General features: G+C 33.8%; 1 protein-coding gene across 1 annotated transcript; it reads left to right on the top strand.

The window, feature by feature from the left end:
• Window positions 1–1,579: 1,579 nt before the first annotated feature.
• LOC128557360 (ras-interacting protein RIP3-like) lies at window positions 1,580–6,288 on the top strand. Its single transcript, XM_053544671.1, has 2 exons — window positions 1,580–1,606; window positions 5,554–6,288. Exons 1-2 carry the CDS (start codon window positions 1,580–1,582, stop codon window positions 6,286–6,288), a joined length of 762 nt encoding a protein of 253 aa, XP_053400646.1.
• The last annotated feature ends 10,474 nt before the right edge of the window (window positions 6,289–16,762 follow it).

Here is a 16,762-nt window from a genome sequence, read left to right as displayed (position 1 = left end):
TTAGCTTTAAAACTGTGAACAGCGTCGTTTAGGATAAACGCTTTGTCTACATTTCACTCAGCGTAGCACAATCAACAGAGTGAAAGAAATTGACACTCTCGTCCAATCAGGCAGAGTGTTGCATAAATCTTCCATTTTGATAAATTATCTATAATGCGTTATCAAGTAGTTTGATTTGCAAACTGAAGTCACCTGGCATAGGTAACGAAAACGAATTTAGACGGCGTCGCCGAAAAATATGACAAACAGTATTTGTACCATATGAAGTATGATATAAACCTTAGAGACTACAGCAAGAAATAAATTGTCGTGCAGTAGACATGTCTTTAAAAATATCCAAGATAGCCAATGACTATCTTTCTCTAAAATATTTAATATTTAGATATTTACTTCAAATGTAGTAAACCGTTGTCAAATATATTTAACTTTACTAAATATATAGATCAATTGTGTATGTAGAGCTTCATTCATAATTATATGTCATGTGGTAGCAGCTTATTGTTTTTTGTTTTTTTTAAACTTCCACGTCTTGTTTTTGTGATTGTGCATATTTATGCTCTGTTTACCTGTATATGTATACAGTGTTTTTTTTTTATTCTAACCAAATGATTTGTTCTGTTAAAACACAGATACTTGTTATTGTTATGCTTACATATTAAGAACTATGCAATTTTGAAATTATGAATTAGGTGGGTGGGGTACATGATATGATTTCTGAGGAATTTCGAAGTAACTGTAAAACAAACTTTTTTCCAGTGTGACAATACATTCAAACCATGAAGGGCTGAACTCTTACTTTAATTAAAAGACTAAAGTGGGAAAAGTTATCAGTATGTTCAGGTCACAATTTTCGGTGACAGCTTGCATAACTGCGAAAAACTTTAACATACATAATAAAGCTGAACTATCCGTGTAAATGAGCTGAGAGCTATTTTTCTAATTCCATTTATTACTTTTCTAAAAACACATTACAATTTACAAGGTGTTGGCAAAATTTGTCATTTTGTGCACATGCCTTTACACATTAAAGAAGTCCGAACAAGTTGGTGTCGAGGCCGGGCGCTACGTACTGCCATTAAGGATTCTACTGCTCAACAAATATTTAATTTATCATAAGTCCCGCAAGTGCAACAAAAAATATCATATTAAAATGTAATAATATTATTTAGTTACCGGTATGTCACAAATGAATCAGAATTATGATTTTGAAGCTTGCATTTCAAGTACCTGATATTCCATTATGGTAACAAAGCATTTCACAATAATAACTGACTACAGAAGTAAAAAATACCCGATCTAGGAATGCTAAAATAACCAAAACATTAGTAATTTTTAGAACAGTTTTTTTTAAGTAAATTAAACTAAACTTTATGATAAAATCGATAGATCATTCGAACTGTTAAATGAGAAAGCAACATACTAACGTATTATAGCATGGATGATTTGCACGTGAATACATACTATTTCACTTAAAATAATTTCACATTACATACTATAACATTAAAATAGGGTGTTTGTATGATTCGATCCAATAAGGCCGGTCTTGACTGCACTGAATGACATGGTTACGATTCTATCCATGGCGCTGCATGTGGTAGGAATTGAGGTAAATTGGCAAAGACAACAAGTACTCAAACCAAATTGGCTGCCTTTCAATAAGTGAACTAATAAACAAGACTTTAAATTTACTTTAACACAGATGACTTCTTACTAAAGTTTACACATCAGTGAGGGTTCCATCACGTCGGTAATGGCGGAATTGAAGCAGCACCAGACCATCACTTTTTTTGCACTATAAATTAAATTCAATTAAATTGTGAAATAAATGACACTCAATGATATTTACGGTAGAAATTACAAATGTTTGTCGAACCCCCATACTTTTAATTACAAAGTTTACACACTATGTGGGTCGGAAAGCATAAATTTACGTTCTTATGTTATGTGAATCGTCAGTTTGAAATGTAAACAAAGGAATAAAAGTTACTGTTTTCATGTTCGAGGAAAAGATCGACTGTGATTGTCAATAGTCCGACGGAATATATATGAATTGTATAAACATACGTTTCCTCTAAGATTACACAAAAAATTGTAGCGAGTTTATTTATTGATTTATGTAACTTTGAAATTTTATCGAGGAAATCGGGTTTGTGACATATACGTGTCTGTTGTTGGCTGGAAAAGATAGGTCCAAAATGTAAACAAAAGCATTTCATAAATTCCTCTGTATTTCGGCATATATGGTTAAAATATCAGAAAATTGCAGACAAATAAACCTAATCTTTGAAGTCCGATCTTCATCATTTGTTTGTTGGCTCATGTTACAATTAAATGTTAGTAGGTCGTGATGTCCATGAAGCCGTGAAAAGTGATAATTTTGATGACACGTTGGATTTATTTTATAATTGTAAGGGATCGTTAAGTGAGCAGAAAGATCGGACGGAGGGATGTTATAAAAAAGTGATGCTTTATTTAGATCAGAAAGTGAATCGTACTATACAATAAGGAAATCCAAGGTAAAACACTACTTTTATTTCGTTCACTGAAGAAAACATGGCGGACATATTTTTGTAAAAAGACGGTGCACGTGTGATTTGTGTAACACAGTTTTACGACGATTTCTTAGAAAACTAACGCTCAGCTCGTTTACACTGACATATTCTTGATTTATTAATATATATATTGTATAAATATGAGAGACTTACGGTACCAAATACTTGCACCGAAAATTTCTATGCATTTTCTTCTAGTACACTGTTGGGACATGCTTTTGGGTGTTTTTGATACTTTATAATTTACTTGGAGATACATTTTCTCATTATGATTAGTTTCTCTTTGATCCCCGTGCATTTCTAGTGTTGTTGCGACAATTTTAGTTTTACATAAGAATTTTACATACGTCAAAATAGCATAGGCTTTAAGCTATTTTTAGTATGTTTTATGTTTTTAAGTATGAAATATGGGTCTGGTATATCTTCAAACTGTCCTGTAAGTTTGGAATTTGGAGAAGTTAGCTGTAACTTAAAATGAATAGAACTGGTAGATAACTAGGTGAACAACCAGCCATTACATAACCGTGATACTGCTGAAAGCTTTAAAGAAACAGTGGACATAAACAAACACAAAAATAACCAATGCAAACGCCGATGCAGACGATCTTTGATGACAACAACTCGTAGGTAGAAAATAAGACATAGCTTTATATGTTATAACCTGAAAACGAAGCTAATTCCAAAACAAACAAAGCGTTGCCTAGCTGAGTTGTCTTCGTCTTTACCTTTTCATTGCATTCCTTCAATGATGCACACAAACATACATTGCAGGTTTCTTCTTTTGAATTTCACAACAATTAAAGATATAATACTGGATGTTTGTGTACATAAGACAAAAGTGTCCCTACCTCCACGGTACATGGTTTTATGACTCAAGGTTTAATACTTTTTTAAGATGTTTGCAACACAAACTTAAGAACTTTATGTGTATTTTTTTCACTTAATGAAGGGCCAAAACTCTGGTCTAGCCAAGTAAACTCCCGAAGAGAGCACCTGATGCAAAACTTCATAGTCAATAAAACAGTTCTCTTATGTTTTATGAGTCTTGACTCTAGGTCAAGTACATTTTGACATACATGCAGCACAATTTTTTTTTGACTAAGTCAAGGGTCATTACTATGGTCAAGCTAAGTGAAAAAAAACCCAAAAGACTCAGGTGCACAAACTCACATGCTGGATAATATTCCTACATTATTCCATGACTCTATGGGATTTTTAAAAGAAATATTCAACACAAGCACTTTATGTGTATTTTTCACTAAGTCAAGGACCATAATTCCAATCTGACCGAGTGGACTCCCAAACAGAATACCAGGTGCGCAACTTCACATGCTATATAAAAATCCCAAATGTTTTTTGACTCTAAGTCATATACATTTTGAGATACAAGTGACAAAACTTGTATCCCATTTATGCATATTTTGACAATCAAGGGCCACAACTCTAGTCTGACTGATAAAAGTCCAGAAAAAAAAATCATATGTGCACAACTTCACATGTGAATAAAATTCCTATGATCATGATGATGTTTCATGACCCTATGTAATGTACTTATTTAGATATGATCGTCACAACTGTTATGCCTTTTTATGCATAGGTTTTTACTAAGTCATGGGCCACAACTCTGGTCTAACTGAGTGATATCTCTAATAAAACCCCAGATGCACAACTTCACATGCTAAATGATATTACTGTAATGTTTCATAATACTGGGTCAAATACTTTTTGAGATACATGCGACACACAAAGTTAGGCCCGTTTTATGCCTATTTTAGACTAAGTCAAGGGCCATAACTCTGATCTGACTGTGTGAGATTCAAATTAAAACCCCTGGTGCGCTACTTCCCGTGCTGAATAACAAATACGTTTTGAGATATGAATGATACAAATTCGGACGGACGGACGGACGTTCCTACATATGGGTACTTATGTGGCTACTCTTTTGTTCTCTCTTTTGTTCCTTATTAGCCACGTAAAAGAGAAAAAAAGCCACATAAAAGCTTACAGAATGAATGACATCAAAGAAAAAGTACAGTAACCTACTGTTCCTATACAGACCTAAGTATGCAAATGTAAGTATAGAATGACGGACGAAAAGAAAGGACTGACGGACAGACGGGCAACTCTAAGTGCGCCACCAAAATAGGGGAGGGGGAAGGGAGGGAGCACAATAAAATAAAAAGATGCGTAAAAACGTATAGGCGTTCAGAAAAAGTGTGTCCAGAAAAATATAGGTGTGCCAGAAACAGGGACTGTAACAATACTTAAGATATTGATGCATAAAATAGCTATGCAATAACGCTATAGCTGCAGTTATAAATAAATAATCCGTTGATGAAAACTACTCCTGGCGACTACGTTCTCTAAATGTTTTTGTTTCTGGATTCTAAATGCCCAAAACTGCTAATATAAAAACACTTACACATAAGTTGTTACGCCGATGGTGTTTTTGAGACACGTGAGGATTGCAGATATAGTTGTTACAGTCTCAGGTAAAAGCTGCCATGATTATATTTCAGATTTTTCATGTAGAGTGTACTCTAGACACTTATAATGCAGATGTCTAAAACGGTCTGAAATTTCTGGGAAAGCTGTGACTATCGAGTTACATTTTAGAACTTTATAAGCTAAAAGTTTACATTACCTAACATGTGGAAACGCTTGGCAGTATCAGGTGAAAGACATTTAAATGAGAATTTGCTTTTAATCTAAAATATTTAGTTTATGTAAATAATTTGAGCAGTACTTACATTACTTATCTATTTATCCATAGCCCAAAGTAATTTAGGACGTGTTACGAAAATTTATACTGAATGTGGATCATACCAAATAGATTCCTTTCACAGGACAAACAGAAAATAAAATAGCGATGGCGGACTGAAAGAACATAATAAACAAGGGACATTATTTCACTGACAATAGAAATGGAAAATATATTTAACTATCGTACATTAACACATACAGCAGCACCATGACAACAAGCAACACACAATGACAACAGCAAAGACAAACAGCAAACAGACAACAAAGCACACAACAACAGCAACAGCACGACAACAACAGCAACGACAACAACAGCACGACAACGACAGCACACAACGACAACACAGCAACGACGACAACGCAAACAACACAGCACAGCAACGACAACACAGCAACGCAAACGACAACAACACAACAGCAACAGCAACGACAAAAAACAACACACGACAACAACAGCAACACAACGCAACACAACCAACGACAACAACAACAGCACGAACAACACAGACAACACCAACGACACACACACAGCAACGACAACACACAACGAAACAACACAAGCACGACAACAACAGCAACGCAACAACAAACAGCAACGAAACAACGACAACAACAGCAACGCAACACACAAAGCAACAGCACGACACAACGCAAAGACAACAACACAACACACGACAACAACAGCAACAGCAATGCAACACCACGACAACACACAGCAACGACAACAACAGCAACGACAAACAGCACGCAACAGCAACAGCAACGACAACAACAGCAACGACAACAACAGCAACAACAGCAACGACAACAACAGCAACAGCAACGACAACAACAGCAACGACAACAACAGCAACAGCAACGACAACAACAGCAACGACATCAACATGCACAGCAACGAACACATCACAGCACGACAACACAGCAACGCACACACACAGCACGCACAACAGCAACACACACATCCAAACAATAAAATTTCACACTGCTATAGTATATATATAAAATAATAATGTAAGTGATAATTTAGTAACAAGAAGCAAACGACACAGTCTATCAACTCCACATAATTAATGCTATGCGGTTGTACATGATAATATTAAAACATATAGTAATGATAAAAAACAAATAACAAAACGAAACAACAACACAGGAACGACAATTATATAGATAACAACTATAATTACAACAATAACTGTGATAATAATGCTTCTCGCATCATCATAACCAATTAGATCCCCGTTATTGTAAGTAAAAATGCGTTGCCATAGGGTAACATTTATAGACCCCAACATAATTTTCAAAACGTTGAGTTGTGTATGTTCGAAAAAACGTGGAAACCATTGGTTCTCTAAACACAACCAATAAATAACTGAATATCTATGCCTATAAAGTACACCCTTCTATTTCATTCCGAAAACGTCCTAACGCAACAATACCGGTATACTCTATTTAACATCATGCATTATAATAAAAAAAAAAGATGTATTAGGAAAGAGCATAGCAAATTTCTAATCATTACTGTAAAATGACGATTTGAATCTTCTTGTTAACAGTACGTACAATTGATTTAAGTGTTTATTTAAAGGCGTTTAAGTTTCTGGTAAATTAGTTTCACAGTAGGGCCGTCTTTGTTAACCTGCAGGTGATTCTGCCCTTGCGACATCAGCCTGCATATCCGTGCACTTTTCGCTATTCAGTCAGTAACTTTTCATTTAGCGCCCCTTCGAATTATAAATGGTACTATACCTATTTTCGTCGGCTACTGTCACTATTTTGGTCGATTTTTGTTTATTCCTGTGCTCCAGCCATACTTGTAAAGACACACACAGAGTCAACCTCATTTGTTTGAAGGCACCTAGCTACATTTGTAAGTACAATTATTTGCATTCACATTTATTATGAGATAACAGACTGCTAGATTCTTAATTATCCTTAATTGTGGTTTTTAATGATTATTGGCGTCTATGTGTTATGTCGCTGGCTGACTTGTATGGTCTATATTGTTGACAGACTTTTATGGTTTACGTTGCCAGCTGACTTTACATTAAAGACTGCCTGAAAAGCAATCAGACTAAAATCTTCTCCTATTAATGCTACGAAATGGATCTGAGGACAGGCTTTTGAGACTCGGGTTCATCAATCAGAGCCTTGCTTTCAACATTTTGGAAGTGAAAGTAGAAATTAAAAATAATCTATATTTGATCTGGGATATGCGATTATCACGTACGGGTTTATAATTCCAAAAAGTGACTTATTAAAACGCAAACATGAGAACTATTTTTTGCCTATTTTTTTAATTGAAAATTGAAAAGCTTTTGTATGAGTTAACCGTCGATAAGTACGAGTTCCTTTAGTGTATTTGTCACAGGGTGCAAATGCAATATAAGTCCTATACCGTTACATACTGGCCAAGAACGCAGGAAATTGATATTTATTGCCACGGCGGCCCGTGTTCAATACCCGACTCGGGCGTGATATTTTCTTAATTTCACACTTTTTTAAGTTCAGAAACAAAATCTCATGTTCTTATGTTCATAATATGACGAAACTTTTATTCTAAAGAAAAAAAATCTTAATAGGCAAAAATTTGAGTCCAGACCCCTTTTACCTAAACGCTTGTTGAAACAAGTCGTCTGACTGATTCAAATAAAAAAGATTGGTGGTTCAACAAAAATAGCAATATTGGAAATACGATTATACAGAAATATGAATTTGAATGAGCTGTTATTACATCTACCTTTAAGGAAGATCGAGAACTTTTGTCAGATTGAATGAAAAATTACAACATCTACAAATATATCACTATGAAGTGTTATCTGTGCTACGAGAAATTTAACTTGCAAGAACAATTCAATATGAGCATTTACTTTATATTTTCATTGATGATAAGTTAGAGTGTATGTTATAGGCTATGTTACTGGCTCGGAGTCTTTGTGAACATAGATTACATAGATGGACCACTTTACATGCAAAACGCTTACTATGTGTAATAAATGATATTAACAAATCTCCTTCATGTTTTCACATTGACACAATTACTCCCCACTCGCCTTTTTCAATAAAAAACGTACTAAATTCTAAAAAAATCTAATTATGTTGTTAAGATCTTTAAAATATTTTTCTATTTGAATGACACACAAGAATGCTTCAAAATGGAAATAAAAATGTTTGGATCACGGTGCATCTAAGAGATATATTTTTCTAAACAATCCTTTAAAACTGGTTAACTATGATATTTTGAGTTCGTTTTGTTTTGATTTAAACTTCCTAGGTAATATAAAATGCTATGTTGAAAACTTTTAATTATTATTGTAGCTTATTATTATATATATCGATCAGAAAAAAACATCTTCTACTTTGATATTTGAAATTACCGACTCCTACCCCATTATGCATTTTACATCAAATTAAGGCAAATGCCGGCCAAATATAAGGATGGTTGTTTTTCCACAACAAGTAGCATCTGTTTGGTTAAATGATACATAAATAGTTTTTTTTTTTTTGATGATGATTTGGCATTTATTTTCGGCATATTGCTTATCATATCGGGCCCAAAAGTACAATTAAATTCCCATAGAGTTACATATAAATCAATCCAAGGCGTTGAAACAATGTTAATGAGAAGCAAATACCTTGTCTTTTGAAATCAATCTGAGTGAATCACAAAAAATCCTATTAAGTGAACTGCTGACCTGCTTCTTTTCTCCTCACATCTCTCAGAAAAAAAATAGTGTATAGCATTTAATCAGAGAGAATCGGTCCAGCCTACTTTTGTTCAAATCCGAAGCATATATATAATACATGCGATTCTTCCTACCTGTCCCGACTCATGCGCAGTGCTTCGAGTGGCAAGGATATTCACTACGTAGGAGTTTGCTATATAAGAAACTATTTTATTTCGTCTAAAAATAGATTAATAGATTTTTTTAATTACTTCCATTTATTCTTATTTTCCCCTATTTTTTTGTGAAGCTTTTATAATGACCGATTCATATTATTATTTTCCTATATAAACAAATGATATCTTTTAAAAGTTTTATCTTTTAATATTTGTTCATGATTGATGTAAAATTGAGTCAAAATATTTGTTTAAGATTTCCTATTTTTATGTAAATATAGCTGTAGTATATATTGATACATTCCTTCAAAGTAGCAATATAAGTAATACGATACATATGTGGTTATGCATACAATCGTGCTGCATCTGCACGTTTTTTTAAGTCACATGTTTGTTTTAAGATATAATATTAAATAGACCTACATTATTATTTACAAGCCAAGTATTGACCTTCCCTGTAAATCGTTATATTTTAGCGGAACTTGTCATTGACGTAAGAAGAATTAAAAGAACGCCATGATGTAGTTTACTCCAAATTTGTCATTTTGATAAAGGCCGAAACGTTAATAAAACTACAGTCTTAGAAATAAATGGGCCAAATAGAATCAAAGCAGTACATAACCAGTGATTAGTTATGTAGAATATCAAATTGGGGCGTTTACATGATGTGACGTTTCTCGATGTTGGCCTACATATGTGTTCCCGAATAATGAAACTGTTAGAATTCATTTAAGCAAAATAGAATCAAAGCATCACAAGGGGGGCATTTGCGCCTTCTCTCGATGCAACCCTACATTCCATTCATGTACCCCGCCGGCGCTTTGCTTAGTGACTTGCAGCTATATAAGTTCAATATAGGGAACAGCATGATTTTGGGGTAGATAGGTCACTGACTACTACTGTTGTTTTAGCAGGGTCGGTCGTTTGTATAAAAAAAAATTAAGAAGGCAGTGGAGTTTAAAGGCAACAGCCCATAAATTAAAGAAGTGGGGTTGCAACACTTTTAATGTATTTGTGTCACGATTAAGTCGTTACATCAATACATTGTATTTCTAGGGTCGGCTAAACTAGAATTTAATTTCACAGAAATGTGTAGAATTATACAACCCGTGCTCTAAGAATTGTGAAAGTTAATGTATTATGTGATAAAGTGTTGAATTTTGAAAAATAATTAGATTATTCTATTCTGCTCGATACTTTCAACATAGCTACTTGGAAATACTTTTAAAATTTTAAAAGTCTTGTAGCTTATAGTTAATAAGAATAAGAGAAGGGACCCATGATCCTTATTTGTTAAAACATTATCCTATATATCTGGAAATTATGTTTTTGTTGTGTGGAAGTCGACACAATGGCTATTCTTAATAAGTAGCCTTATTTATTTAGTACATAACGATTTGTCAAGAAAACATTCACTCCAATATTATATGCACAATAGACTGGTGAACATAGGAAGTAGTATTGATTACGTCAAGAATATAATTATATATTATTTGTTGTTGATGTAGCCCGCTGCCAACTGTAGATTTGTTCGTTAGTTTTCGAAGCGCTATAACATACTGTAATCAAAAGACCGACATGCAGAGGTAAATCCTAGATGGTATACATGTATAGCTTTTGAATTCTGAACCTTTCTAGAACAGTCCTCACTTATATGCCAACCCAGTAACTGTTGATAATCCTCGTTTAATTTACCTATTCAGCCTCACAATTTAGCATTTTGTACAAAAAAAAACTTGAAACCTGGCAAACATTGATAGTTTTGGGAGTTGAGCAAATTTATAATCTTGGAGTTGAACTTTTGAGGTGTTGAATTCTTGGAGTTGAACTTTTCTGGGTGTTGTGGCTGCAGTAAGTGCATTCTGGTACTGGTCCGAGAGCTCATGGACTTTTATTGCAACAATTGAGGCCAAAAGAAGTTTATACATTTTTGGAAACAATATTTCATATCCTCCATGAAAACTCATTTCTTAAGTGTCAAAGCCATGCCTATCTATATTTTGTTCACTTATGTTTGTGATAGGGGAGGTAAAACTCACTTGTAAAAATTTAGGGGGTAGGGTAAAGTTTACGTCTACCAGTTTTTTCACTGTTTAATTACAGTAGCTATATGATTGTCAGTAAATGTATATATGTCAACCAATGTCAGCAAAAAGAAATTCATCAAAAAGGAATGATGGGCAAACTTGATATTTAAGGTCAAAGGTCAAATGTATGTACAAATCACAAAAATTGGCATATTTGAAATTTATTTTTATTCTTAAAAATTAGTTTGTTATCATAAGTCACTCAGCTTTATATATGTAATGTATATATATCAGTCAAAGTCAGAAATGTAAATCTTATTGCAAAACGTCAAGGTCAACCCTGATAATTGAAGGTCAAAGTTCATTTTCATGCAAACATATGAAAAATGTTACATTTACTTTTTCTAACGTTTTTAATATGTATTCACATTGTTAGTCACTGAAGTTAATTCCTTTTAATGTCTGTATGTCAGGCAAAGTCAGCAGTACAAAGGTAACCCTAAAACTGCCAAGGGTAACGCTTTTATCAAAGGTCAAAGGTCATTTTTTGTGAAAAATTGCATGAATAGTTTCCTGTTTGAAATATAACAGCTATTTTTGATCATTATTTGTAATTGCTCGTAATTTATTTTAATGTATATATGTCCGACAATGTCAGTAATAAAGATATCGTCTAAAATCAGACAAGTTCAAATGTGATATTAAGGGTCAAAGGTCATTTTCAAATAAAAGAATGAAAAAATAGCTCTTTAACTTTTCTACTTGTTAATGATATTTTGTTGATATTTATCAACAATATCAGTTCATTTTAATGTATGAAATGTAGGAGATGTCTGGTATGCATATATTATTTCAAAACATTCACGGTCAACCATAATTTTAAAGGTCAAAGGTAAAAAAAATGAGTAAAATGTTGCAAAAATATCACCAATTTGTAATATTTTTTGTTGTTTAAAAGTATTTGTTTTGTCATTTTAGTAATTGATCGTTGTTCATTTTACTTAATATATGTCAGACAATGTCATGGAAGAGAAAATAAGTCAAGGTCAAACCTGGTATTGGAGGTCAGGGGTCACTTTTGTATAAAAAATCACAACCTTTACCAAATACTCATTACTTTGATCAAAAATAACTTGTTGTTATAATTCACTGTTAGCAATTTACTTTAAGATATACATGTTAAGCAAGGTCAGCAATGTAGGTCTTATCATTATAAGTCAAAGGCAAACCTATTATCAAAGGTCAAAGGTCAAATTTGTGTAAGAATTCGCAAAATAACAAGAATTTTGCAATGATTTTTGGTTGCGGGTTTATCCCGCTACCGAAATTAAAAGTGTATTTCTGACAATCAAAGCATCTTTATCTTATTCCGAATCACATCCAAAAGATGTTCATGTGCTGCACAAAATAGTCCCATTCATGAACAGTGCGGATGAATTATCAATGAACAAGCAGTTCTTATTCAACCTGTATCCACTCACACTAACCATTTAGATAATATAAGATCTATCAATGATAAGGTATTCCAGCCCATGGTTACATCACACGCTGAGTCAGGCAGAGTTCATCTAAGGTATGAGGCACATTAAATTTGTATTTGTTTCTCGTTCAGTTATATTCATTGACTGGCATTTAAACAGAAACTAAATCTACCAAAAACCCGCAACCATCAGTCATTTCAAGGCTTTGATTCTTTATTGCGTAGGTTATTTCTGTCACTACTAGTAAAACTGATTAGTATTCATTTTAAAGTATATACCACTGACAATATCACTGTTGAAATAATAATGAAAAAAAAGGTCAAGGTCAAACCTGACATTAAAGGTCAAATGTCATTTTCATGTAAAAATTCAAAATACAGCATTTTTAATTTCTTCTTCGCTACAAATTATCAAGTCATTTTATTCATTGAAAATAGTTCTGTCTTATGTTTATTTGTAAATCAATGTCAGCAATGCAGATCTAATTTCAAAAACAGTGATTGGTAAAGCTTATATCAAAGGTAAAAGGTGAAATTCGCGTGAAAGATCGCAAAAAATAGCATTTTTGCAATACTTTTCATTGTTTAAAGGTATTTTGTCATTATCAATATCTTATGGTCATTCCTTGAGGTTTCATACATGTATATATATGGATCAATATCAACAATGGAGATATTATAAGACATGGATCTAGATCAGCCCTGATGGTAAAGTTTAAAATTCATTTTCGGGTAATAAATTCAAAATATAGCACTGTTATTTTGTTTCTCTGTTCAAACATATCTTGTTGTAACTTGATGTTAATTCATTTTAATGTTAGCCTTTACTTACTTACTTCCTTACTGCCTTCCATCTTCTTATGGCCGTTTTATAGTTTATGATTAGATGCGGGAATGAACTGCACCGTATTCTGCAGGTCGCTTATATCTCCCCATGGCTTGGTCTCAAATGGGATGTCTGTTGGCCAAACTTTCTGGCGTGCTTCTTCCAGATAGGAACAGCTCTGAAGAATGTGAAACGGTGTTTGTTCCTCTGATCCGCACTGACATTTAGCTTTCTCTGCAACTCCCAGCTTCTTCATATGTTTTCTCAGGCCACAATCTTCAGTGCGCAGACACAAGACAGTTAATTGGCTGTTTAGCTTGTGTAGACAGTCCTGATTTGGCAGGTAACCTCCATTTATGTTCTTCCAGTCTGACGCAAAGCTGTCCTTCCACAGAGTCTGAGCTTCTCTGTATAAAGTTGGAGGGTGGGACTGTATTTGCCTGGTTGCTGTCTTTGCAAGTTTGTGCGCAGCTTCATTTCCAGCTATGCCCACATGTTCAGGAATCTATCGAAATGCTATATTGTTGTTCTCAGGCAGGAGATTGATGTTTTTCAACAGCTGTCTGATTAAGTTGTCTGACGAGCCTGCTCAGAGAGCATGAAGAGCTGATTTGGGGTCTGTTAAGAATATATTGTCCCTTTTCTCCTCGCTCATACTGTTTGAGTGTCGCCGATGTGAGGGCTTGCATCTGGATCTGTAGTTGGAGCATCTCTTGCCGACTGTATGAGAGAGTATGAAGGAGTAGCTGTCTGAAATTTGATGTAGGCACCACCCCAAGCTTTCTGAACTGCCTTTTCCACTGATCCTTTGGTATATTCTTGGATCCGAGAGTGTGCTGGATAGCGATTATTGATCATTTCTAGCGTAAGCGATTGTTGGTAAGCCTGATGCTGCTTTCCCTTTTCCTCTACTCCTGGCACCTCCAATCTGATCTTGGGAGCACATTGTCTGGGAACCCATTTATTTGGCTCGAGCGGCTCTGCCTCTGTGTCCAGTGCTGCTGCTTTCCCTTTTTGCAGTTTTTCTGACGATGTGGTTAAGACTCTGTCTTTTCAGTCTGTTCTTGGTTCTGCTCTCGAATTTTGAGTGGAGTGGGTGGGATGGTAGTCTCTTTGCCTTCTCTGTATGGGCAAAAGCTTTGTACTCTCGTCTTGTCTGTAATGGTTCAGGGTTGGCTGTCTTTTCGATTTATTTTATTTGAGTTGTTTTCCTTGCCCCGGGATGATCCTCAGACCTGAAATTTAACCTTGCCCAGTTTATCTTTACTGGTTTTGGAAGCAGGTACCAATGATGTTGATGCGTACTCTGCTATGTACCGTACGTTGCCTGTGTAGACTTGCAGAGGATCTTTGCATTTACTTCCCAACTTGTTCCAGCCAGTTTTTTTTTTCATAATGGCGAGTTTTTTGAAGGCCCTCTCCTTTGACCTTTAATGTCAGATTTGACCTTGACTAATTTTTTATTATTATTTCAAGAATGATATCATCTGTTATATATACTTTAAAATGAATAAAAATTAGTTAATAGTTTTTAAATACCCTCAAAAAATAACGAAAAATCATTGCAAAAATACTAGTTTTTTGGCTAATTTTCACGCAGATTTGACCTGTGACCTTTGATAATAGGTTTGGCTTCACCTTATCTGGATAAGACCTACATTCATGACCTTGCTTGATATGTATACATTAAAATAAATTGCTAACAGAAAATTCTAACAAGGCTATTACTTTTTAACAAAGTAATGAGTAAGTATGCTACATTTTGATGTTTTACACAAAAATGACCCCTGACCTTTAATACCAGGTTCGACTTTGACTTATTTTCTCTTCCATGACATCGTCTGACATATATACAGTAAAATGAACAAAGATCAGTTACTAACATGACAAAACAAATACTTTTAAACAATAAAAATTATTACAAACAGGTGATATTATTGCACATTTTATTCACTTTTTTGACCTTTGACCTTTGAAATTATGGTTGTCCTTGAATGTTTTGAAATAATATATCAGATATCACCTACTTTTTATACATAAAAATGAACTGATATTGTTGATTAATATCGACAAAATATCATAAATAAGAAGAAAAGTTAAAGAGCTATTTTTCCATTCTTTTACTTGAAAATGACCTTTGACCCTTAATATCACATTTGAACTTGTCTAATTTTAGACCATATCTTTATTACTGACATTGTCGGACAAATATACATTAAAATAAATTACGAGCAATTACAAATAATGATCAAAAATAGCTGTTATATTTCAAACAGGAAACTATTCATGCAATTTTTCACAAAACATTGACCTTTGACCTTTGATAAAAGCTTTACCCTTGGCAGATTTAGGGTTACCTTTGCACTGCTGACTTTGCCTGACATACAGACATTAAAAGGAATTAACTTCAGTGACTAACAATGTGAATACATATTAAAAACGTTAGAAAAAGTAAATGTAACATTTTTCATAATTTTGCATGAAAATGAACTTTGACCTTCAATTATCAGGGTTGACCTTGACGTTTTGCAATAAGATTTACATTTCTGACTTTGACTGATATATACACATTACATATATAAAGCTGAGTCAATTATAATAACAAACTAATTTTTAAGAATAAAAATAAATTTCAAATATGACAAGTTTTGTGATTTGTACATAAGTTTGACCTTTGACCTTATATATCAAGTTTGCCCTTCATTCCTTTTTGATGAATTTCTTTTTGCTGACATTGGTTGACATATATACATTTACTGACAATCATATAGCTACTGTAATTAAACAGTGAAAAAACTGGTAGACGTAAACTTTACCCTACCCCCTAAATTTTTACAAGTGAGTTTTACCTCCCCTATCACAAACATAAGTGAACAAAATATAGATAGGCACGGCTTTGACACTTAAGAAATAGGTTTTCATGGAGGATATGAAATATTGTTTCCAAAAATGTATAAACTTCTTTTGGCCTCAATTGTTGCAATAAAAGCCCGTGAGCTCTCGGACCATACTGTACGATTTGCATTGTCTGTAGTCGTCTGATTCTACGATATTATTTTCATATCCTTCTAATTCACGCTTTATAATTCTTTTGATTTACTAATTTATCACCACAATTTAGCAATTCTTGGAAATATGCTTTAACTTACAATTATAGAATAAACTTGACACATAGCAAACATAAATAATATTGCAGTTGAACTGTTCGAGATCTGATTACTTAGAGAATAGCGTCTGATACCCTGGTGAGCAGTACGACCACAATGACCATTTTTG

Source organism: Mercenaria mercenaria, chromosome 5 (assembly GCF_021730395.1).
Source record: "Mercenaria mercenaria strain notata chromosome 5, MADL_Memer_1, whole genome shotgun sequence".
Taxonomy (NCBI): Eukaryota; Metazoa; Mollusca; class Bivalvia; order Venerida; family Veneridae; genus Mercenaria; species Mercenaria mercenaria.
This window is presented reverse-complemented; position numbering and strand designations above follow the sequence as displayed.